The 23,183-nt window shown below is 48.4% G+C and overlaps 1 protein-coding gene across 1 annotated transcript in view; it reads left to right on the top strand.

The window, feature by feature from the left end:
* Window positions 1-17,324: 17,324 nt before the first annotated feature.
* Window positions 17,325-23,183, top strand: part of NECAB2 (N-terminal EF-hand calcium binding protein 2) — a 52,410-nt gene continuing 46,551 nt past the window's right edge. Inside the window, exon 1 of the mRNA XM_042886068.1 lies at window positions 17,325-17,519. Coding sequence (XP_042742002.1) covers window positions 17,325-17,519 — 195 coding nt within the window. The remainder of the gene's footprint in view (window positions 17,520-23,183) is intronic.

Below are 23,183 nucleotides of genomic sequence, written 5' to 3'. Positions count from 1 at the left end.
TTCTCTGTTTGTCTGCTTTTAACTCTGACTTTAAATCTCTGACCAAGTGAAGATGATCAGCTTCCTGGGAAAAACTGGGATGTGATTTGATGTGCATGTTGAACCCTGCCTCTGTAGCAGCACAGCACCAGATTTTTCTGTGTGTTTGCGTACATTTCACTAAAATGCCCTCTTCCTTCTGTGCGGCTGAGCCACAGTACAAAACCAACCATTTGCCAAGCCCTTTGTTCTTGCCTAGGAGGTGTTTGATTTCTCCCCAGCTACCTGCTGTTTCCTCTTATCCAGAGAAATTCCAAATCATGCTGTAAGATTGTTTATGTTGGAAAGGACACTTAGGGCTCTGTTCCTACCCCACAAAAAGTGTGAAGTTTGAAGCACTGGGCATGTTGGGAATATGGAAGGTAGGAGTGGTGTGGAAGGAAAAGCTGCCCTTCCCATCACTGGAGTCAAAGTCACAGCAGTTGCTCTGATCGGTTCCTCTATCCCATATCATGTCACCGTGGTCTACTTTGCCCTGCACCAAGAAACTCCTATCTAGGGCAGCTGTCTGCGTCAGGGGCTTGTGCTGCAAATAGCTGACTCCTCTGCCCAGGAGGGGTGAGCCAATTGCCTGCCCCGTTCAGGGCTGCAAAGGGGTTTTCATGGCCGGTGCTTCGGAAATACCTGCATTCTGCCCCAAGGGATGTCAGATGGCCTGAGGAGCAAAGCAGTGTTTTGCTCATCAGCAGAGAGAAGCCCTCTGGCAGGGCCGCATGGCGCTGACCCAGGCCTCGCTCAGCCCTTTGTATCCAGGGAGACAAATACGAAGTCTTGTTCCAAAACAGCAGCCATGAGGTCAGTAGATGGCTGCTTTGTTACCTGTGGGACTCACCCCACCGTACATGTGACAGCCGCAGGGACAAGGACAGTCCCTCCTGGGCCTCCTGCACACCACACCGCCATGCTGAGATTCTTGGCATTACCCAGGAGCACTGGAAACAGCCACCGCCTATAGGACGACAAGGAGTTAAAGTTCAACATGGTAAGAAAGAGAACCATGTGTTGTTATTTTTGTTTTTTCTTGTGCTGATGAGTCTTGGTAGTCAGGGCTGATGTGTTTTAAACAAACTCGGGTGTGGCTTAATGACTGTACAAGTCTGGACTCAGGTACCTCACCTTGTGCAATTTACTTTGTGCTCACAAACGTGCTGCCTCTGCTTTTGCCTTTGCTGAAGGTCTCAGGGGATGTTGGAGCTTGTTCATAGTGCCCTTCAATTCTTAGGGGAGTGTCCTTCTCATTGAAAATAAGATATCATCTCATTTCAGTAGGTCTGGGGACACCTTTGATTGCTCAGCGCGCGCATTTTGGCCATACATCGGTTTCTTTTAGAGCTTGGGGCTAAATCCAACCCAGCCCTGGCCAGACAGCTCTGCCCATAAGGCCCACAGAGCATCCTGATACACTGCAAGTTCCACACAGCCACCTATTCTCCATGGCTGGCTCTGAGACCTGCTAATATTCCCATTTACAGAGGCACAACACAGGCAGCTTTCCTGAACCTTCCGCAAATGAAGCAGCCTGAACTTCATTTTCCAGCCGAATTTCTGCTGGTTGCATTCATTTCTTGGAAGTGCAGCTGATGGCTCTGGTGTTAGGACCACGGTTTAGCAGGATGTCAAGGAGAGAATTTCACACCAGCATCGCCACCAGCTGGAAATCCCTGCCTGGCAGGCAGCAGCACTGTTCATTGAAGGTTTACCCCACAGGGTAAGGTGAATTTCCACATCACAGACTTGCTGGAAGCAAAAGGGCTGGGGAAATGACTGCAGGAATTGGGACACAGGTGGGGTGTTTGATTGCAGCCTGGGCATGGGTAAACAGAGCTGGTTTGCGTTTGGCTGCTATCAGAGCAAAGCCAGGCTGGGGAATCAGTGGCTGGGACAGTGGTTAAATGTGAGCTGGGTTTTGCAAGGAGATGCAGCAGGGCTGGAAAGTGGTTGTGAGTGAGTAAAGAAACTGCTGGTGATGAACTGGGGATTTGGTTAGAATAGTATCTCCAAATCTGAGCCACGCTCTGACAGCCTGCTGAACATTTTATCAGGGAGGAAAACAACCAGAGGACAAACAAAGGGCAGGATGAGATCATTCCCTTAATGGCAATGAAATAGAAAACTGGTGAACAAGGAGAGCTCTGCTTTTTTACGAGACCACAGACACAATTTTGAGCCTGAAACAGTCATTTTTGTTTGAGAGCTGGCCCAACAAAGCAAACCTCATTTGCAGCTTGGCACTAACATCCAAGCTATCTAGTATTACTGTAACTTGGAGTCAACAGAGGTCTCAGAGGAGGGATCACTTTCAGAGCTCAGAAAGTGACCGGTTTATCTTTCAAATGAGAACTAGGAACTTGTATGTAAATATACATATATAATAAAATATAATTTTTTTTTTTTTTAAAGGGTGTTTTTCTGGGGTAAGAAATGGACTTTACAACTTAAACATATGAGGAGCCTGTCCCTCCCAGCACTGCAGCCATCTCCACTCAGCCTCTGTCTCTTGGATTGCTTGGTTTGGTATGCCCTGAATTGTAAAATCTATTTCTCACCCCAGAAAAACACATTAGCAGGTGGTACATTAGCATTCTTGCAGGACCATCCTGTCTGGAGAGCAAAAGGGATGCATGGGCTAGGTTTTGTCATTAAGCAAGGAGAAGGAGGCAAGAAAAGATGCAGGATGGTCATCACAAGAGTGCAAAGAGAAGTAATGGAAAGGGAGAAAGGTTTGTCCTCCCAAGCTGCTGTGACATTTGGCTGTGCCGCGCAGTAAGGCTCAGCTCGTGCTGCATTGCAACCTTTGGAAATGGGGGGAAAAGGCAAATGCAGCAGCTGCCCTCCTGCTTTGGAGCTGGCAGCCTTCAGGGCAAAGACTGCCAAAAGGCCTCACGGGTGCCAGGCAGCTGTCATGCTCCTTTGGGCCGCAAAACTCTGGGCTGTGCTCCAGGAATGCAGCAGGGGCAGCATTTCTATGGTGGTCACTGCTCATGCCCAAGAGGTGGCTCTGTGCCGCTCTGTGGGCACTGCCCATCCCAGTGCCACCCCTTTGCGGCTGACCTTGCACAGCCACTGCAGAGCTCAGTGTTTCTGCACAGCCTTCAGCATGAGGTTGCTTAGAAATACCCTATCTCTTCATGCTTCTCCCCACTGCAAGCCCAAATGTTGCAATCAAAATTTTCCTTGAGCCCTTTCCAGCACCTGTTTGCAAAACTCCTTTTCATGGGTTTCCTGTAAGCATTGCCCTCAGCACAGCACAGCTGGCAGCTGCCCAGGGAATGAAGGCAATGAACGAGCCGTGGGGCACAGGAGCTGGGGGAGCTGGTTGGTATGAATGGATTACACGTGATTCATACCATCCCGAGTGACCTGGGTGCAAAACAAGCAAAGTTTGAGCAAAAGGGAATTCTGAGGAGAGAGAACAACTTGGCAGCACTTTACCAGCTGGAACACAACTGAGCTGGTTCAGGTTGCTGAATGAAAGCAGCACATTTAAGCAGTGCAGCGAGCCGATCAAGCACACTACAGAGAGAAGTGCAGCTCAGGGCTTTCCTTCCCAGAAAATGCCAGCTTCAGAATTTTCCTGCTGTCACACACTGAGGTGGAAGTAAGAACTCTCAGAAATTTTCTGTTAGAAGCAGAGGCAGAAAGTAAGGCCTAGAGATTTATGCTGGGGACTCAGACACAGCGCTCTGATGTTGTGGGAAATGCCAAGACTTCTGGGATTTTTTAGTGGATTTTTGGTTCCCTTTCCCAGCCAGCATTTCCCCTTCCAAGATTTGCATTCCACCAGAATCGGCTTCTTGCCCTGCACAGTTCTGGTTTGGATGATCCCATGCTCTTGTGAAGCAGAGGAAGTCCCCTGGCAGCAGCACTGAGTGCTGACCCGTGTCCCTCCAGGGGCATGCAGGGCACTGGGCGGCCATGAGAGTGGCAGAGCTGTCATGGGGCTGCTGCCCCTTTAAGCAGATCCATTTCCCCTTTCTCAATACACTTTTCAGAAAACAGTTTTTGGTTACCTTCACAGCCCAGCATCAGAATAAGAAATGAAACAGCTGGGCAAACTTCCCAAGGTCTGGCTGGCATCGTTCCCATGGCAAAGCTGAAGTCCCAAAGTTGTTTGGGTCACTCCAAAATCAATGCCTTCTATTTTTTTCAGTGGAAGCTACAACAGATACAAAACACACAATAGCACTGTTTGATAGAGCAAATTCTCAGCTACAAAATGAAAACCTGTCTTTCAGTGTAGTAGCCACCATTATCTGTGCATTTATTCTGTCAATAAAGAAGAGCCTGCATGCTGTACTTGTAACAGTCTGTACTAGTGGAGACCAGAGTGGTCCAGAAATGCAGATAGCTGCGTGGGCCTGCAGCACTCCTCACGTGTGCTCATCTCAGCCAGAGTCCCCAGCAGGCACGCAGAGGAGCTCTGGCAGACATGCAGTGGAGTGGCTGGGCTGATCAGTGTCCAGAAGTATGATCCTGTTCCTGAAAATATAAATATTTACATGAATGTTTTTCAGGAAGATGGAGAAGCAAGTGTCTAAGATAAAGCCCTATAAACAAATGCTGTCTGATGTAATTCTCCAAGCATCTCCTCTGCTGAGCAATGTGGATGTGACATCACTGCAGAGCTGGATGTGAGCCGGCCGCTTGAATAGTTCTCACCCCAAAACAAAGGGAGCAGACCCGAGGCCCCGTGGAAACAGCTCATTCCCAGGCTGCCGTGCCCTTGTCACCTTCCTCACTCTGCTACATCCATTTCCAACAAGAAGCTTTTTTCCTCTTGCCTTTAAACAATGCAGTGGATTCCCCTCCATCAGGCGTTGCAGATGTGGCAAAGAAAGGCCTCAGATCTGCAGGGCAGCTCCTGCTGTAATCTTGGGGCAGAGCCAAGGGGCTCTGGGAGGAGGCCCACAGCTGGATCAGAACATTTTTACTCTGGTTGAATATGATAAGGGATGAACTGTCTTTCCCCTATCATTTTGTGAATAGTCCCAGTGTTGTCAGAGCCTGAAATTATCTTTCCAGGATTAGAAGGAGGCTTTTGCCTGAAAGAACAAATATTAAGTGTTTACAATGCAGAAATACCATTCCCATCTTCCTCTGATCCCCTAACACTCAGTTTGATAGTTCATGAATTATTGACTTCTTTGGGGTTTATATCAGGCAGAAAAAATAAGCAAGAATGATGGTGACAAGAGGTGTGTACCCAAGTAAACGCATGGAAGAGGTGAATGGGAATACCTCTGCCAAGATGGAAGTTTTCTATTACTTGAGGTAGAAAATGTATTTCATTTTTTTTTAACCTCTAATGTATCACTTGTACATTTAGGGCTCCTTGCTCTACAAACATGCTTCTGATTCCAAAGGCACAGCCTGAAGTCCCCACAAGCCAGAACTGGTTACAGACAGCATATGATGTGGACTCTGTATCAGGGCATCTAGAGATAGGGCAAGGGGGAATGGTTTTAAACTAAAAAAGGGGAGTTTTAGGTTAAATGTTTGGAGAAAAATCTCCACTCAAGAGGGCAGTTGAGGCCCTGGTACAGATTGCCCAGGGAAGCTGTGAATGTCCCATCCCTGGAGATGCTGAAGGCCAGGATGGATGGAGCTCTGGGCAGCCTCATCTGGTGGGGGCCAACCAGCCACAGGAGGTGGGGCTGGGAGAGGCTGTAAGCTCCCTTCCAACCCAAAGCTTTCTCTGATTCTTTGACTCTCTGATCGGATGGGTCTTGCAAATCACGTGATGAGATAGCTTCAGTCTCTTGCAGATGGAAATTCAATATCATTTTGGTTTGAGATGAGAACATAGCTATTCGTGCACAGAGCTGTGGTTTACTGGCTTTGGTTACCTCATGCTGACAGCCTCTAATTTAATAAATCCGAACCAGGCTGCCCAAGCAGATAACAGTGGTGACTCAGTCATAGAATCATAGAGCAGCTTGGGTTGGAAGGGAGCTCAAGGATCATCAGATTCCAACTCCACTCCAGCAGGCAGGGTTGCCAACTGCTAGATCATGTACCAGACCAGGCTGCCCACAGCCCCATCCTACCTGGCCTTGAACATCTCCAGGGACGGAGCATCCATACATCTTTGGGCAGCCTGTTCCAGCACCTCACCACTCGTTTCCCCCAGACATCCAATCTTCCCTCCTTTATTCCCCTATATTGAGGCCCTGGAACGCATTCAAAGAAGGGCAACAAAGCTGGTGAGGGGTCTGGAACACAGGCCATATGAGGAGAGGCTGAAGGAGCTGGGAATGTTCAGCCTGGAGAAGAGGAGGCTCAGGGGAGACCTTATTGCTCTCTATAACTTCCTGAAGGGAGGTTGTAGTGAGCTGGGGGTCGGCCTCTTCTCTCGTGTCATTAGTGATAGGACCAGGGGGAATGGTTTCAAGCTACGGCAGGGGAGATTCAGGCTGGACATGAGGAAGTATTACTTTTCAGAAAGGGTGGTCAGGCACTGGAATGGACTGCCCAGGGAGGTGGTGGAATCACCGACCCTGGGGGTGTTCAAGGAAAGGCTGGATGTTGTGTTGAGGGACGTGGTTTAGTAGGAGCTATTGGGAATAGGTGAACGGTTGGACTGGGTGATCTTTTAGGTCTTTTCCAACCTTGGTGATTCTATGATTCTATGATTCTATCCTTTAGTTTAAAACCATTTCCCCTTGTCTTATCACTATCTACCCATGTAAAAAGTGGGTTTCCCTCCTGTTTATAATCTCCCTTTAAATACTGGAAGCTTATAATGAGGTCTCCCTGCAGCTTTCTCTCCCCCGGGCTGAACAAGCCCAGCTCCTTTAACAGGATCACTTTCTCAATGCCATTTTTCAGCTTGAATCCTTTTCTTTCTCACCCACTCCCACAGGGAACTGGGCTATTGTCCTCCGCTGTGGCCTGTAACATTTTTCAGTCTGAATCAAGTAACTCCCCTTACTATCTCCCAGGTAGCTGAGTTAGAATCATAGAATCACTAAGGTTGGAAAAGACCTAAAAGATCACCCAGTCCAACCGTTCACCTATTCCCAATAGCTCCTACTAAACCACGTCCCTCAACACAACATCCAGCCTTTCCTTGAACACCCCCAGGGTCGGTGATTCCACCACCTCCCTGGGCAGTCCATTCCAGTGCCTGACCACCCTTTCTGAAAAGTAATACTTCCTCATGTCCAGCCTGAATCTCCCCTGCCGTAGCTTGAAACCATTCCCCCTGGTCCTATCACTAATGACACGAGAGAAGAGGCCGACCCCCAGCTCACTACAACCTCCCTTCAGGAAGTTATAGAGAGCAATAAGGTCTCCCCTGAGCCTCCTCTTCTCCAGGCTGAACATTCCCAGCTCCTTCAGCCTCTCCTCATATGGCCTGTGTTCCAGACCCCTCACCAGCTTTGTTGCCCTCCTTTGAACACGTTCCAGGGCCTCGATGTCTTTCTTGCAGTGAGGGGCCCAAAACTGGACACAGTACTCGAGGTGCGGCCTCACGAGTGCTGAATATAGGGGAACAATCACCTCTCTGCTCCTGCTTGCAACACCGTTTCTGATGCAAGCCAGGATGCCATTGGCCTTCTTGGCCACCTGGGCACACTGTCGGCTCATGTTCAGCCGAGCATCAATCAATACCCCCAGGTCCATTTCCTCTATGCAGTCCTCCAGCCACACCGCCCCAAGCCTGTAGCGTCGCCTGGGGTTGTTGTGGCCGAAGTGCAGGACCCGGCATTTGGCCTTGTTGAAACTCATCCCATTGGCTCCAGCCCAGCTCTCCAGCCTGTCCAGATCCCTCTGTAGGGCCTCGCTACCCCCAGGCAGATCCACACTTCCAGCCAATTTGGTGTCATCTGCGAATTTACTGAGGGTGCACTCGATGCCCTCATCGAGGTCATCAATAAAGATATTGAAGAGGACAGGCCCCAGCACCGACCCCTGCGGAACACCACTCACGACTGGTCGCCAGCTGGATTTGACTCCATTCACCACCACTCTCTGTGCCCGGCCCTCCAGCCAGCTCCTTACCCAGCCAAGAGTGTACCCATCCAAGCCTCTGGCTGCCAGCTTCTGCAGGAGAATGCTGTGGGAGACAGTGTCAAAGGCTTTGCTGAAGTCTAGGTAGACCACATCAACAGCCTTTCCTTCATCCACCAGATGGGTCACTAGATCATAGAAGGAGATCAGGTTGGTCAAACAGGACCTGCCCTTCATGAACCCATGCTGGCTAGGCCTGATCCCCCAGTAACCCTGCACATGCCGCATGATCTCCCTCAAGACGATCTGCTCCATAACCTTCCCTGGCACCGAGGTCAGGCTGACAGGCCTGTAGTTCCCCGGATCCTCCTTACGACCTTTCTTATAAATGGGAGTCACATTGGCAAGCCTCCAGTCTTCTGGGACCTCACCAGTCAACAAGGAGCGCTGACAGATGATGGAAAGCGGCTCGGCTATCACCTCCGCCAGTTCCCTCAGCACTCTCGGGTGGATCTCATCTGGCCCCATCGACTTGTGACAGTCCAGCTGGAGCAGTAGGTCTCTGACTGTTTCTTTCAGAATCACAGGGGGGGTTAGTGTGCTCCCCAGCCGAGATTACCAGGTCAGAGAGAGGGGTATCCTGAGGATAACTGGTCTGACTTTTAAAGACAGACGTAAAGAAGGCATTCAGAACCTCCGCCTTTTCCTTATCCTCAGTGGTCACATTCCCAGCCTCATCCAGCAAAGAGTGGATATTCTCCTTTGTCCTCCTCTTACTGTTAATGTATTTATAAAAGAGTTTCTTATTCCTTTTCACACCAGCAGCTAGGTTAAATTCAAGCTGGGCTTTTGCCTTTCTGATTTCACCTCTACACATCCTAACAACTTCCCTGTATTCATTTTGAGTGGCCTGTCCCTCTTTCCACAGGCGGTAGATTCTCTTTTTCTCCCGGAGCCTCAGGAATAGCTCCCTATTCATCCACGCTGGTCTTCTTCCCCGCCGGCTCATTTTGCAGCTCAGGGGGACTGCCTGCTCCTGCGCCCTTAAGACTTCCTTCTTAAAGAGCAACCAGCTCTCTTGGACCCCTTTGCTCGCTAAGACTGAATGCCAGGGGACTCCCCCTATTAGTCCCCTGAACAATTCAAAGTCCGCCCTCCTGAAGTCCAAGGTAGCAGTATTACTATTCCCCCTCCAGGCTCCACCATGAATCACGAAGTCTATCATTTCATGATCACTCTGTCCAAGACAGCCTCCAACCTCCACATCTCCCACCAAACCTTCCCTGTTTGTGAACAGCAGGTCTAGTGGGGCAGTTCCTCTTGTGGGCAGTTCTCCTGAAGCATTTGATCACATCCTGAAACCATCATCTGAAGGTGATTTCTTTCTTCTCCTCTCCTCTCCTCTCCTCTCCTCTCCTCTCCTCTCCTCTCCTCTCCTCTCCTCTCCTCTCCTCTTTGCTTTTTTTGTACTCTGATTTCTCTTAAAATAACAAATGGGAATTACATTTTCAATAAACAGTCCACCCTTGAGAATCTGACTTCTGGCTGGGATTGGCTCTGACATGCAGTGGCAGGAAGCAGCAGCCACCCCACCTGGTGACAAGGAGCTAAGCAACATCCCCACAAACAGAAGGCTCCTGAAAGGGCAGCTAAAGGATGGTCTTTGGTGCAGCAGCACAAGTGGGAAAGGCCCAAAGAAGACAAGCCTGGACCAAATGAGCTGTGAAATGGCTTTGCTTTTTGTTGAAAATCACAGAATCACAGAATGGCCCAGGTTGGAAGGGACCTCAAGGATCATGAATCTCCAACCCCTTGCCACATGCAGGGCCACCAACCTCCACATTTAATGCTGGACCAGGCTGCCCAGGGCCCCATCCAACCTGGCCTTGAACACCTCCAGGGATGGACGGAGCATCACAGCCTCTCTGGGCAGCTGTTCCAGCACCTCACCACTCTCATACTAAAGAACTTCCCCCTGACATCCAACCTAAATCTCCCCTCCTTCATCTTCAAACCATTTCCCCTTGTCCTGCTGTTATCTACCCTTTAAAAGAGTTGATTCCCCTCCTGTTTGTAGGCTCCCTTTAGGTACTGCAGGCTGCAATGAGGTCACCTTGCAGCCTTCTTCTCTCCAGGCTGAACAAGCCCAGCTCCCTCAGCCTGTCTTCATAGTGGAGGTGCTGCAGACTTCTGATCATCTTTGTGTCTCTCCTCTGGACCCTCTCCAACAGCTCCCTGTCTTTCTTGTACTGGGGCCTCCAGACCTGCACACAGTGCTGCAGATGGGGCCTCACAAGAGGAGAGCAGAGGGGACAATCATCTCCCTGTCCCTGCTGGCCACCCCTCTGCTGATGGAGTCCAGGATCCCATTTGCCTTCGGAGCTGCAAGGGCACACTGCTGGGTCATGTTAAGTTTTTCATCCATCAAGACCCTTGGTCCTTCTCCGCAGGGCTCCTGCAGGCTTATTTCTGTGGCATAAACATAAACAAACAAACAAAAAAAACTTCCTGATGCAAGCTCATGCTTTTATTTCAATACAAATTAAGGGAAACCACTGTTTATGTGTTGAAGGAACTGCCCAAATACACCCTCCTGGCAGCACCTATCTGGCTGTAATAGCAGAGGGCACTGCCCACACTTCTAGAAACGCTGCTGGTGCTGCGCCAGAGCATTACCTAAGTGCATTGAATTGGGAGAGGTGTGTATAACGATGGCATGTGAACCTTCACAAAGATCAAGCACAGGTAGACAAACTTTCAAAGGGAGGATAGCTGCATAAGGATGTTTCATCTGTAACCCCAAAGCTCACTGGGAAAGCCTTCGCTTGTCAGGTGGACCCAGAAACACATTGGGCTATTCTGTTAGCCAAAGCTTTTGTATTTTGTTCGAACACCCAGCACTTCCTGCAGCCTATTGGAGTGTTGGCAGCTTTGGCGTGGCAGTAGGAGGAAGTCTTGCTCTCAGAGATGTTGTGATTGCCTGCGTGGAGCTTGCGAGCACCACAGAGCAGGAATAAGAGCCATAAATAAGGGCTGGAAGTGAGGGTGCTTCAGTAAGACAAGCACCACCCCACCACCCCTGAAGCAGGAAACAAAAAAAAAAAAAAGGAAGAAAGATAGATTAGGCTCACCATAATCCTAGATACAAAGATGGAATATCATCTCTTTTGTTGCTCAGAGAGCATACCTGGAAGAAATACAACTTCAAACACTGGGTATTTTTTCTGGAAGCAGCAGGGGAGGTGTTGGGAGCCTCCCATTAAAATTCCCCAGGAATGAAGGGAATCCAAATAACTCTCCAAAATGACCAACGGATGAAGTCTGTAAGCAGTGTTTTCCCACCACTGTGGAAAATCGAACGTTCACAACGAGGATGTTTATCTACCTGTGACTTAAGATAGATGTGGGTGTGGGCTTTATGCTGCTATTTGCCAGAACCACCCTCTGCAAACCTGAAGTGACACTTGAAAGAAAGTGCTGGTGGGTTGTCAGCTGGAGCCCTGCACAGCCCATCACGAGACATGGGAAAGGAATCAGAACGGAGCTTCTTTTCAGATTGCTGCAATGAGTTCAGACAATCTGGGTTGCACAGGATCCCTTCAGGGTTTTAAGAGTAGCGATGTTTCATGTCATAGATCAATTCCTGCCATTTTGATGGGAAAAGCCATGTAAACAATTAGCTTTGCATTTTTGCCCATATGCATCACACTGTTTTGCCTCCTACTGAAATCTATCCAGCATCAGATGCAACCAAAAAAAAAAAAAAAAGCATTATCAGAAAGGTATCACAATAAGGTTTTCATGGTTGGTTTTGAGTCTTTTTCCATGATCTGCCAGAAGCTTTGCTACATTGATGGTTCCATTTAGAGTCCCCGCAGCTGAAGATGCATGCAGTGTTTGTGTGGAGGTGATGGGAAGATCTCCATCAGGCTTTTTGGACACCGAGTGATGCAGTTACCTGGGCCTAGACTGCTCAGACATGCCTTCAGGGAGATTATTTGCTGTCTTGCAAAAACCAAGGCACCAATCTAGACTTGAACAGGGTGGTGAAGCTGTTGGGACAGGTTTTTGCTGGGAAAGAGTTTGGGTCTTTTGAGGACATGATTCAGGCCCTAATTAAAAGCAAAAACCTGTGTGTATGGGGTGGGATACAGCTGGCAATGGGAAGGTCAGAATGGGATCATGCTTTTTGGCCATTGGCAGTGGCAGCAATAGGATGGGGCAGGTGACAGTGCAGAAAGTGATTTTGGGGAAGCCCGAAGTTATTCACAAACTTATAACTATTCTGTCAGTACATACTAATGAGTGTCCAAAAAGAAAGGGAAAGACAACTTTTAAAATATCAATGCATTTAAATTAAAGCCTCCTTAAATCGACATTTTATTTTGGAAAGATGAGTGTTTAAAATACTTTTTTAACAAGCATTTTGCCTTTTTCTTTTGAAAAACCACACCTGCCCTCAGCTAGAAACCCAAGGCATGTTAAAAGCAGACCTAATTTGCAAAGAGAAACAAAGCTTTTGGCTGTAAGAACTGAAAGCACTGGGCGACCCCAACCCCCACCTGCACATTTTCGTCTTGTTTCTCCTCCCAGCCAAACCTTTTGTTGTCGATGCTGGTTTCAACCCCTCCCCAAGCCACAGAGTAGGTTCTTGGCCCTGGAACAAGTAGGTTCTTGGCTACCTGGAGCCGCAGAGCTTTGTTGCTGTGCATCGGAGGAGCCCAGCACAGTGCGTTCCATCCATGCGTCTGTCTGGCACTGCAGGGCACAGACACACAGCTCTGTGGGAGCGCAGCTCCCTCTCATGGCTGCAGCACACTTCAGCACCCAGGTGAGCATTTTATTAAAATCCAGTGAGCCGGGCTCACTGATGTACACACATGCCAATTGCTGGCGCTCTTTTTATCCACGAGACAGTTTTGAATTCTTTATTGCACGCTTTCCCCAGCGGCAAATGTTCCAGATTGTCCTCCGGAACAATTTATTTCTCAGGAGTAGAGAAGCCCTGCTTGCCTTTTCCAAACAGAGAGCCAGGATGGCAGCCGGCTGAGGTCAGGTTCTCCATCCTCAGAAGGCACCATCAGCTGCTGCTCCGTCTGTGTTGGGCATTAGGCTGATCCCCAGACAGCTTCAGGGTGGGAAAGGAACATAAGAGCTGTGGGTGGATGAAGACACAAATCCCCCATTGGCACCCACCTGTGGCATTGCCCCGTGAGCTGAGCCAATGCCTGGATGGGAGAACAGCAAGAACTGCCCCGACGGGTCCTTTTGTTTCTGCATGCAGTTAAACCATAATAAAAAGATGCTTTGCTGTAACTCGGTGTGTCTGTGCCACATCAGCATTAGGCACTAGATGTCCTTATGGTGCTGCACACCGACAGGGCAGAGAGATTTCCTAACAGGAAACGAGGCTTACAGAATGGGGATACCAGTGAGTATCTCAAGATCGGCCCTTTGGGGTGGGATGTCCATAGCTGCCTCACAAGCCTGCTGATATCTTGGCAAAATTTAAAAATACAAAAAATACATTAATTTGATCCCAAAGCAGCAAATGCAGCAATGTTTTAAACACCCTGGAAACCCAGGTCTGGAGAAATGGAATCCCATAAACACACAGAGGAGAGGCGTGGGGAATTAATGCTGTAGGGCACAAGCAATGTGTGAAATGCCCCTTCCTGCATCTTGCCTTCTGCCACAAAGCAGCCTGTTACATCTGATTTCAGCATACTTGCAGGCCCATTCTGCACATTAAAGCAGTGTATGCAGCGTTATCTAGCATTTAGGGAGGGATGGAGAACTCATGAGGTCAGTTATAAAGAGGTAACCATTTTTTTTGGGCACAGTAGCTTAACTGGTTGTTAAAGTGGTGTTCATGCCCATAACGGGCTTATGTAAATGTATTGATGTGAAAGTCCAGGTTTCCTCATTATTCTGCTTTTCAGACTTCTGTTTACTGTCCCATATGAGGTATAGGAATGCAGGCATGAGAAGCAGAGAGTGATACTGAAAGATAAACTGATTCACTTTTTCCAGGGATTCTCAATTGTTCTGAACTAAATCGTATATTAGGGAGAAAATGCATTGATCTGCTTTATGTGAATGCTTTTGTAGGTACTAAACATGCAAGAATAATGTCGAATATTTGTTTCCTGTAACTACAAATTTACAAATTCTAGCAAGTAAATGGCCTGCAACTCTATGCAAGGGCAATTAGATTTGCTAATTATCTCAACTGCCAGAAAAACAAGACTGTGTAATGCTCCCTTGATATTCAAACAAAGCGGTCAAAAATAAAATAAAATAATACAAAAAAAAACCGAAATTCCATTTCTTTCACACCCCCTTGCAGAAGGGCTGTTCCCAGCACTCAGTCCCAGGCTTTCTGCCTTCCTGCTAGAAAATCTTCTTATTTCTCCTCATCTCTGCACCTAAGAATAACAAAAATTACAATTTCAAAATATAATATAAAAATGTATCTGAAACACAAACAAAATAGTGACTTTTTCATGTATTGGGCTATGAGGATACTGTGGGGATTTTATTCAGCAGTTCAGTCCATGTGATTTCTGTTATATAAGTTTTATACAACTTCTGAAGCTCCCCATATGCGTGTGGTTTGCCCCTAGGAATGGCCTCAGGCACAAGCTGAGCTCCCACCTGCAGCAGCCCGGCCTTTGGTGGGCTGAGACATTCTCAAACAAACCCTCCTTGGGATTACCCAGCTCCTGGGTGACCTGGTTGTTTTCTGTCCCCGCAATTGCACTGACCCTGTTACAGGGAGGACTGAGTGCTTTGTGAGGGTTTGTTTGGTAGTTTGGTTGTAGCTGTCATACAGAATCCAGAAAGCAATCTCTCTAACTCCGGTGTGGTCTTAGAAAGTGGCATTCCTTTATTCCTCACCACACATACCAGGAAACTTGACAAACTAATGCACTCTGAGTTAAGTTCTGCATTTAAACAGTTAAGACATGCATATGCAGTACATTGGCATGCATACTCATTCTTGTCCAAGAACTCATTAATGTATGCTAATGTCCCTCTGTGCATACATGGTTGCAGATAAGGCGGTCCTACGACCACTCACTTTCTCCCCATTTTTCCACCATCAGCCTAATCACAGAGATTTCTGGCTGACCTCTAGCTGTTTTTCCCCAGTTTGACAAACTTTCATTGCTTGTTATGACAATTTCCAAAATAATATACGTGACATTGGAGGAAAAAGTCCATGCACCTGGTGGATGCAAAGATAAATGTAGTCCATTATTACTCCAGCGCTGCTTGTGAAGCAGAATTATTGGGAAAACAAGGCTGTTCACATACTGAGCAAAATTGAAATGGAACTTTTTAGAAATAGCACTCATTGATGCCTTTTGCTAAACTAATACGTTGGTCCTTAAATTAATACACTGAACCTATTACTAAACAAACTAGCCTGTGTCACAGTGTAATTTGGGAAAGGCTCGCCTTTCCACAGCAGGACAGTCCTGATGTTGCAGAGGCTAACAGGGCTCTGCAGGGTCCAGCTGTGCTCCTGCACCTGTGTAGGGTGTCAGTTCTGCTCTACCGGACTCCCCCCTTTGTGGGGTCACTGATTCCTCCTCCCAGCCCTGAGCAGCTAGATCAATCCCAGCAGCAATTAGCAAGCATCAGCAAGCATCAGCAAGCCTCAGCTGATGTTTTGCTGGAAGGTTTTCATTAGCTCAGACCCCCATGGTGCAGAGAGGGCAGAGCATGCACAGGTGCTGCCTTCTGTTCTGCCTTGGCTGTGGCAGGAGCCTGGAGACCTCCGGCACTACACCTGGAGCTGAGCCTGCATCTTCCTGTCCCAGCTCATCATTAACATTTGCTGCTTCCATTTCGAGTGGCTGAAATTTTTTCCAGTCTTGATTCACTAAGGAAGAAAAACGAGTATTTAAATGTGGTAAAGCTGGTTTTGACATTAACAGGAAAAGATTTGGACAAAAGAAGATAAATAGCCCCAGACTTCCAAACAGAGCAATGAATCTTAAGAGCAAATGGAAAGAAAGGAAAATCTAAAGAACTTTGCTTATGAAATTATGCAGCAAAGAGCATACAGCAGTGCCAAGCTGGCTGTGATTAGCACAGCCTAACTGACCCATTTAGCAGAGAGATGCCTAAAGGAGAAAGTAGCTGCACTTTGACACTAAGCCTGTTCCCCACAAAAGGGATATTTCCCCACAAAAGGCATTGGATAAAAAATGGGTATTGCAAAAACATGAAAAGGCTGCTGTCACATGGGGCATGAAGATTATGGACAGAGCAGCAGCAGTAGCTGGTGCTTGGACATGCCGGGGCGTGCTGTGCCTTGGAGTATATTTCCTCAGAGATGTGAAGCAGGTCTGAATGGTGCCAGCATTTTGTTGTTCCTTTTGTGGGGAGCAGGCTTAGTGTCAAAGTGCAGCGCTCACAAGGGCTGGGCTGGCACCAAGTCCCCATGAGTCCCTGGGGACCGCAGTGAGGGTTCCAAGCTCCCCACCCCAGTGCACCCCCTGTGTCTGAGCTCACATAGAGGCACCTTGCTCTCTCCAGCCCTTGAAAGGAGGTTGTGGTGGGGTGGAGTTCAGCTTTTGCTTCTGAATAACAGCAATAGGATGAGAGGTGATGGCCTCAAGTTCTGCCAGAGCAGGTTTGAGTTGGATATCAGAAACAATTCCTTCTCCCACAGAGCAGTGATGCAGGTGGCTCAGCTGCCCAAGGACAGGGGGAGTCCCTGGGCATATCCCAGCGCCGTGGGGATGTGGCACTGAGGGACGTGGGCAGTGGGCACAGTGGGGTTGGGCTAAGGTAGGACTTGGGGATGTGGGAGGTCTTCTCCAACATTAATGACTCCTATTCTATGATTCTGTGATCTTAGGTGTGCAGGGCTTATCCGTAGGAAGATCAAGGCTTGTGCAGGTGAAACAAGTGTACCAGCAGTGAACATCTTTGTGAAACAGAAGGATGGGATTGGGAATCTTCGGCTGAGCACCACTCTTAGCTCTGCAGCCACAGATGCAGCATTTCCCCAACTGACATCCCTGGCTGTTCGTCGTAGGGGCTTTTTGGGCTGTGGGATCAGAACCAAGTTTTATTTACTAGCAAGAATCTGAAGAGCTGCTCTGGGAGGGAGATGAGAACTGCGCTGGGACCCCCACCCCAAAATCTGACAGCAGGACAGAGCGAGGAAGTAGGAGCCCGCCCCTGGCCGCGATGCGGAGGAGGAGGGCGAGAAGGAGGAGGAGGGGGAAGAAGGAGGAGGAGGAGGAGGAGGAGGAGGAGGAGGAGGAGGAGGAGGAGGGAGCCCCGGCTCCGGCACGAGGCCGGGCGGAGCGATGTGCGAGCAGGCGGCGCGGTACTGCCGGGCCGGCGTGCACAGGCTGCTGCGGAAGCCAGCGCCGGCGCTGCGCGGGCTGGACGGGCTGCTGCGCTGGGTCGGGGCCAGGATGAGCGACAAGGGCGTCGCCGACAGGGAGCTGCTCACCTCGGGAGCCTCCGCGCAGAGGAAGGGCACCTCCGTCATCCTCGATGTGAGTGACCCCGAGGTCCCTCGGCTCGGGGTCGGGCATCCCCTTAGCGCGGGTCCTACAAGCCCACGGGAGTGCACAGGGATTCCTGCAGCCCTCCTGCTGCATCCCGCACCCCCCGACCGGCGTGGCATCGGGGTTATTTCCTGGTCCTGCATTCCCTTGCATGGGTCCTGCATCCGCGACTAGCTGCGGATGGGTGCAGCCCGGTCCCTGCCCTGTCCGCCCCGAGGCAGATAGGAATAAGGTGCAGCTTGATCCTGCATCTCCCGGACCCTATGAGCGTAGGGTATATGAGCCCAGACCCTGCATCCCCTTGCCTGGGCTCTGCACCCCTATTCTGGCTGGATGTGGGGTCCTGCACACTGGGAGCAATTTAAGATTGGGATTATATCCTGGGTCCTGGGTCTTACCCCATGGGCTCGCTGGGGGTGCGGATGCAGCTCAAATGCCCTTTCTGCTCATCCCCCAGGCTGGCTGGGCTCCTGGTCTGAGCATGGGAGTACACCCTGGGTCCTGCATCCCCTTTCCCATGTCCTGCAGCCTCCAGACCACCCATCACCTGAGTATGGGAATGCACTGTGAGTCCTTAATCCTGGCATCAGCTCAACCTGATGGGGATGCAAGACTCCAAGTGACACAAATCACTTGCAGGAGGGTCCCCATCACTCCCTAAGTTTTGGAGTGCACCCTGACTCCTGCACCCCAATACCTGACAGGATGGCAGTGTGGTACTGCCTGCCTGTGGGTGCATCAAATCCAGGGCTCACTTACCAGGGTCTGGGGAACACACATTGGTGTGCCTGGTGCCTCCACTTGTGTATTTATAGGCTTCCTGATTAGGGGGATGGTGAGGTTATTTGTGCTTAAATGAATTGGGAGAATGGGATGAAATAACTGGTGTGCAAATGGTGTAATTACACAGATTTTCTGGCTGCAGCATCTAATTATTAAATGTGTGCATCCTCAGCTCTGCTATATGCTAGCTTTAAAAATAAAATGTTGTGAGTGCAAAAATAAGCTCCAGAGGCGCCGGCAGTCATGAAGGATAACTCATGCTCTCTTGGCCCCTTCAGCGTCAGGCAGCCAGAGCTCTTCCAGGCAAGCCCTTGTGTTTTCTAAGCCATTTGTAAGTGCTGGTATGGGCTGGTGAGTGTAACTCATCCAGTATGTGAGCACCACGGGTGGCTAGGCATTCCAGTTCCCTGGATGAAACAACTCAACTGTGTCTATTGGGCAGCCAAAAGCAGAGGAGAGAGCAGAATGCTGATGGCTGGTCATGCCTGGAGAAATCAAAATGAGAAATGAAATACCCTTATGATTTTTTATGTTAAATTTTTCTCTTTTTTTTTTTTCCTGCCCTGCTGAAATCTTACAGCAGTGTGGGCTTGGGAGCGTACCGGGGAGGGGGGGGCCCCGCGCCAATTAATTGGATACCTAGAGATTCTGAGATTTTTGAGCTAGGGCTGTGTTCCCAGAAAAAAACAGTGCCTTATCTGTTCAACTTCACTTTCTTTAAATGGATTTTTTATTCTACTTTGAGCTGAGAAAATAAGCCCTCAGTTTTTAGAATGGTTCAGCCATTGGGAACTAGGACAGTGCTGAACATGCGGGTCCTCAGCCCATTTCTCCTTCACAATGGGACTGGAGCCCTTTCTTACCTGCTGAAAAGAGAAATGGGTTCTGGAAATGTAAAGTTTGAGGGTTTGTGGTGTTTTTTGTTTTTTCTTTTCTCCTTCTTTAGAACACACTTCTCACTTTTCTCCAGCTACAATAGCAACTTCTGTGTAAGTTGTGGGTTTACCATAACTGGCTCTTCGAGGGCATTGAGAAAGCCAGCCTTAACAACTGGGAAAATGTGCATTTGGGTTAGTGTTCACAAGGCAGCAAAAGGTAACAATGATTCCACAGTAATCCTTAGGTATTTCCAATTAGCTCATGCAGCTTCCGTGCTTTGTGTGCGTATGGGAAGAGCAGTTCCAGCTCCAAGCACTGTGGCTCCTCAGGGCATACAGGAAGAGCCCTGGCAGATTCTGTGTTTAAATAACATCCTCACGAGTTGAGGTGAGGGCTAAGCTTGCTTTGGTTATGAATTGCTTAAAGTGGCTCTGATGCTAATGACACGGCAGTCACTTCTCCTTATCTGTTCTGGATTTCTTCAGACTCAACATCATCAAAGTGTTTGTTCTGACTCTTCTGGGCCAAGAGGGTGGTAATGGGTCAGTGAGAACTTTCCTGCTCCCTTTGCATCCAAGAAACAAAACCAGGATGTTGTGGGGTGAAAGCAAGGGCTGAGGAAGGAGGTCCAAGGGGAGCAGATGTCTTCTGCCACCAGCCTGGCTGCTGTTGCTTCAGGGATAAATCATAACTTAGGGATGTCTCCAGAATTTCCCTTTATTTTTCTTGTGTCTTTCTAGGTAAAAGTTGAATAATATTGAATAATAGTTCAGCTCAAACTGCTAAAACTGTGGAATGGTGAAAACCTGGTAATGGACTAATGAGGAAGAGATTTAAGTCCTTAGCATTTCTTGAAGCTGCAGCAATGAAACCAATGAAACCACCTGTGGTCACAGTGACATTTCTGGTTCAGAGATGATCCACAAGTATCATAAGACTTATAAAAGGGAAAATAGGAGTGGGGTTTTGGAAAAAACTGTATCAGGTGGTATTTGCTGTGTGTGACTGAGTATACGTGCAATACAGAGCTGGGATTATAGGCTCCTCAGATGTGGGAAATGTCTAGACAGGTATTACTCTGTCTGGGAGTACTTCACTTCTTAGTTACAGACTGCTCTTACTCATGCCCTCACTGTCCATACCACCTCTGATCATGCAAGTGGGAAACACATTGGATGGAAGTGCCGAGGACCAGCAGCCATGCTGCCCCATTGGCTCCTTTTGGGGTGAAGCTGCTGGGAGGGGCACAGCCCCTGGCTTGGCCAACAGTGGCCGCGTGCCTCATGGCTACTCTTTTTGGCCCTAGTTTGAAAACCCCTGAGGAAAGCAATGCCCTCGCCTTCATGTCAGATTAAGCTTTTAGTTTGACCTGCTCTGTGTTTTGCTGAGGACTAACTTATCTCTGCCATCCTTGATGGAGCTGCACCCAAGGCTGGTGCTCACGGAACTACCAGCACTTTACACAGAGCAGCATCAACTGCAACCCCTGCCACTCTCTTTCAGCCTTGATTTCTGAGAGCGAGGCAGTAAAAAGCAGAGCAGTAAGAGGAGAGGTGAAAGGCGAGGGCATGGTGTCGGCTGCTCCTCTCCGGGAGGACGTGCTGTGAACCCCGCAGCTCTGCAGCTTTGTAGGGGCACAATGACTGGGACCGCGTTTCCATGCCAACATTGTATTTCCTACTGAAACACCCAGCCAGGCCTTTGCCCTGCGTGGGGAAAGACCATTGCAGGACGGCCTGTAATGATGTAGTCCAAAGCAGTAATATTTCGAGTCATTATTTTCTGTCATTAGCACCAGAAAGAATAACAGAGGTCGTTGGAGAGGAATTTCCTTATGGGAGTTCGTAAAGCCTTGTCTCAGCTCCAGATGAGGACAAACTCCAGATGAGGAGAGCAACAGCACAGGGATGAGGGAACACCGTGAGCAGATCCGCCTGCACTTTGTGTCTCCCTGGATGGTGTTCTGTCACCCGCAGGCTCTCCTCACCCAGGAGGACAGATCTTGTTTGTCCTCGATTCTGCACTGAGATCAGCAGGAACACAGAATTCTGGCCCAGCTGCACTCTATTTTAAATCAACATCGTGCTAACCTGCTGAAAGAATAATGAACTCTACAAACCCTGCAATAATTCCTGGGCTTGTTAGGGGAGTGATTGTGTCAATTTAATGAAATTGCCAAGAAAACCTCCCTCAAGTAGCCTCCAGTGTAGCTCTTTCTCATCCAAGAGCTCTGAGAAATCAGAGCTGACTGTTTAAATTTGAAACCATCAATTTTACTTAAAGTTTATTGTTACCACCAACGTTTTGAATTGCTTTCTTCTGTCAAATAATTGCAGTAGCTATTTGAGAGCACCACAGAAAATGTACATTTTAGAGAAAGCCATTGGAACTCTTGAAAGCTGTTGCTGGCTCAAGGTACAATAGTGATTATGTGCATCTAACCACCTGGCAAATGGAGCAAGACAGGATGAGACGTAACGGCCTCAAGTTGCTTCAGAGGAGGTTCAATTTGGGTATTAGGAAGAACTTCTCTAAAAGAGTGGACAGGCAGTAGCACAGCTGCCCAGGGAGGTGGAAGAGTCCCCATCCCTGGAAGTGTTCAGGAGCCATGGGGATGTGGCACAAACTGTGGTTTGAGGGCAGTATTGGAAATAGGTGGAATGTTGGACATGATGATATTAGAAATCCTTTCCAACCTTAATGATTCTAAGTATGCTGCAGCCAGGGAACTGCATGTACTTCAAGAGTACATCCCGTAACACAGGTTAATCTGGCCCATGCTGTGGGAATCCTTACTGTACAGTTTAGCTTGTGCTTCAGAAGTTTCCCTGATAGCTTTGTAACACAACTGATGAGGAGAAGCTCAGTGCAGTACATTGTGGGCTAGATAATTTCTTTTTACCAGCTGTGAAAATAGCACCCACCCAGGTGGCTGGTGCAGTTTGCTTTAGTTTTACAGTTTAGTGTAAATCCTTATTCCTTGCAGGAGCAACATTTTAGGCAGCACTGGCAAGCCATCACAGAGCAAATCACATCTCCATCAGCCTCCTGATGTTCATTCATGCCATGGTCCCGTCTGCCCATGCTAACAGGTGGCTGTATCTTGAATAGCTTTCTTTTCTGGTGTCCTGTTTTATCATTTTCCTAGGCAAAATTGTAGCAATCCAATTAAGAACTTGCTCACCGACAGCAATGCTAAGCAGCTTGGCCCTGTAAGATAAATCAAGGACATGGGTCGTCCAAGTCAGGAATACAGTCATTTCCATGAGCGTGGTGCTCATGGCTGAGTGATGTGTGCAGAAATCCTGGGGCTGCCTGATGTCCCACTGGCCCACTAATTCTTCCATCCCATGGAAAACAATGCCTGCTCCTTCAAAACCCATATCCTCATGGTCCATGAGCCTGCAGACGTAGGATTTCCCTCCACACTTCTGGTTGTTCTCAGAAATGGTCAGCCCAAGAAGTGTGGTGGCAAGCTCTAAATCTTGCAGGGCTTCTATGGCTCCTGAAGGTTGGGATGTGGCTGTTTGCACCATTCGTATGAAGCAGAAAGTGCTTGCTTCTGCCCAAGAAAGAGCCCAAGAAAGAGCAGCTTCGACTTAGCCCTGAGCAGCCTAGGAAGCAGTTCCAGCAGAATGATTAATGTTGCTTAATTAAACTGTATGCATTTAAATAGCATATTCTGCAATGCAATTTGTCTCTTGGGTTTCTTGTGTGCAGCAGTTTCTTCTCTGACTTTTTTTTTTTCCCCTGTAATGATTTTATGACCCAGAAAAGATTGCATTTTTCTGGCTCTCTGATCTGTCCTGGTGCTTTTATTCCCTCTGCAGGGAAATGCCTTTGAACAGCCAAAATCTCTGCTCTGGCTCAAATTAATAGAGTCAGATATGAAGAGGTGATGATAATGTTGTCTCTTTTTCTGTCCAGTTTATGAGCATCTTAATTTTTCAGTAATTTATGGCCAAACCTGTGCTAACAGCCATTCCTGGC

Source organism: Lagopus leucura, unplaced genomic scaffold, assembly GCF_019238085.1.
Source record: "Lagopus leucura isolate 7727_CA_CO unplaced genomic scaffold, USGS_WTPT01 Super-Scaffold_100054, whole genome shotgun sequence".
Taxonomy (NCBI): Eukaryota; Metazoa; Chordata; class Aves; order Galliformes; family Phasianidae; genus Lagopus; species Lagopus leucura.
This window is presented reverse-complemented; position numbering and strand designations above follow the sequence as displayed.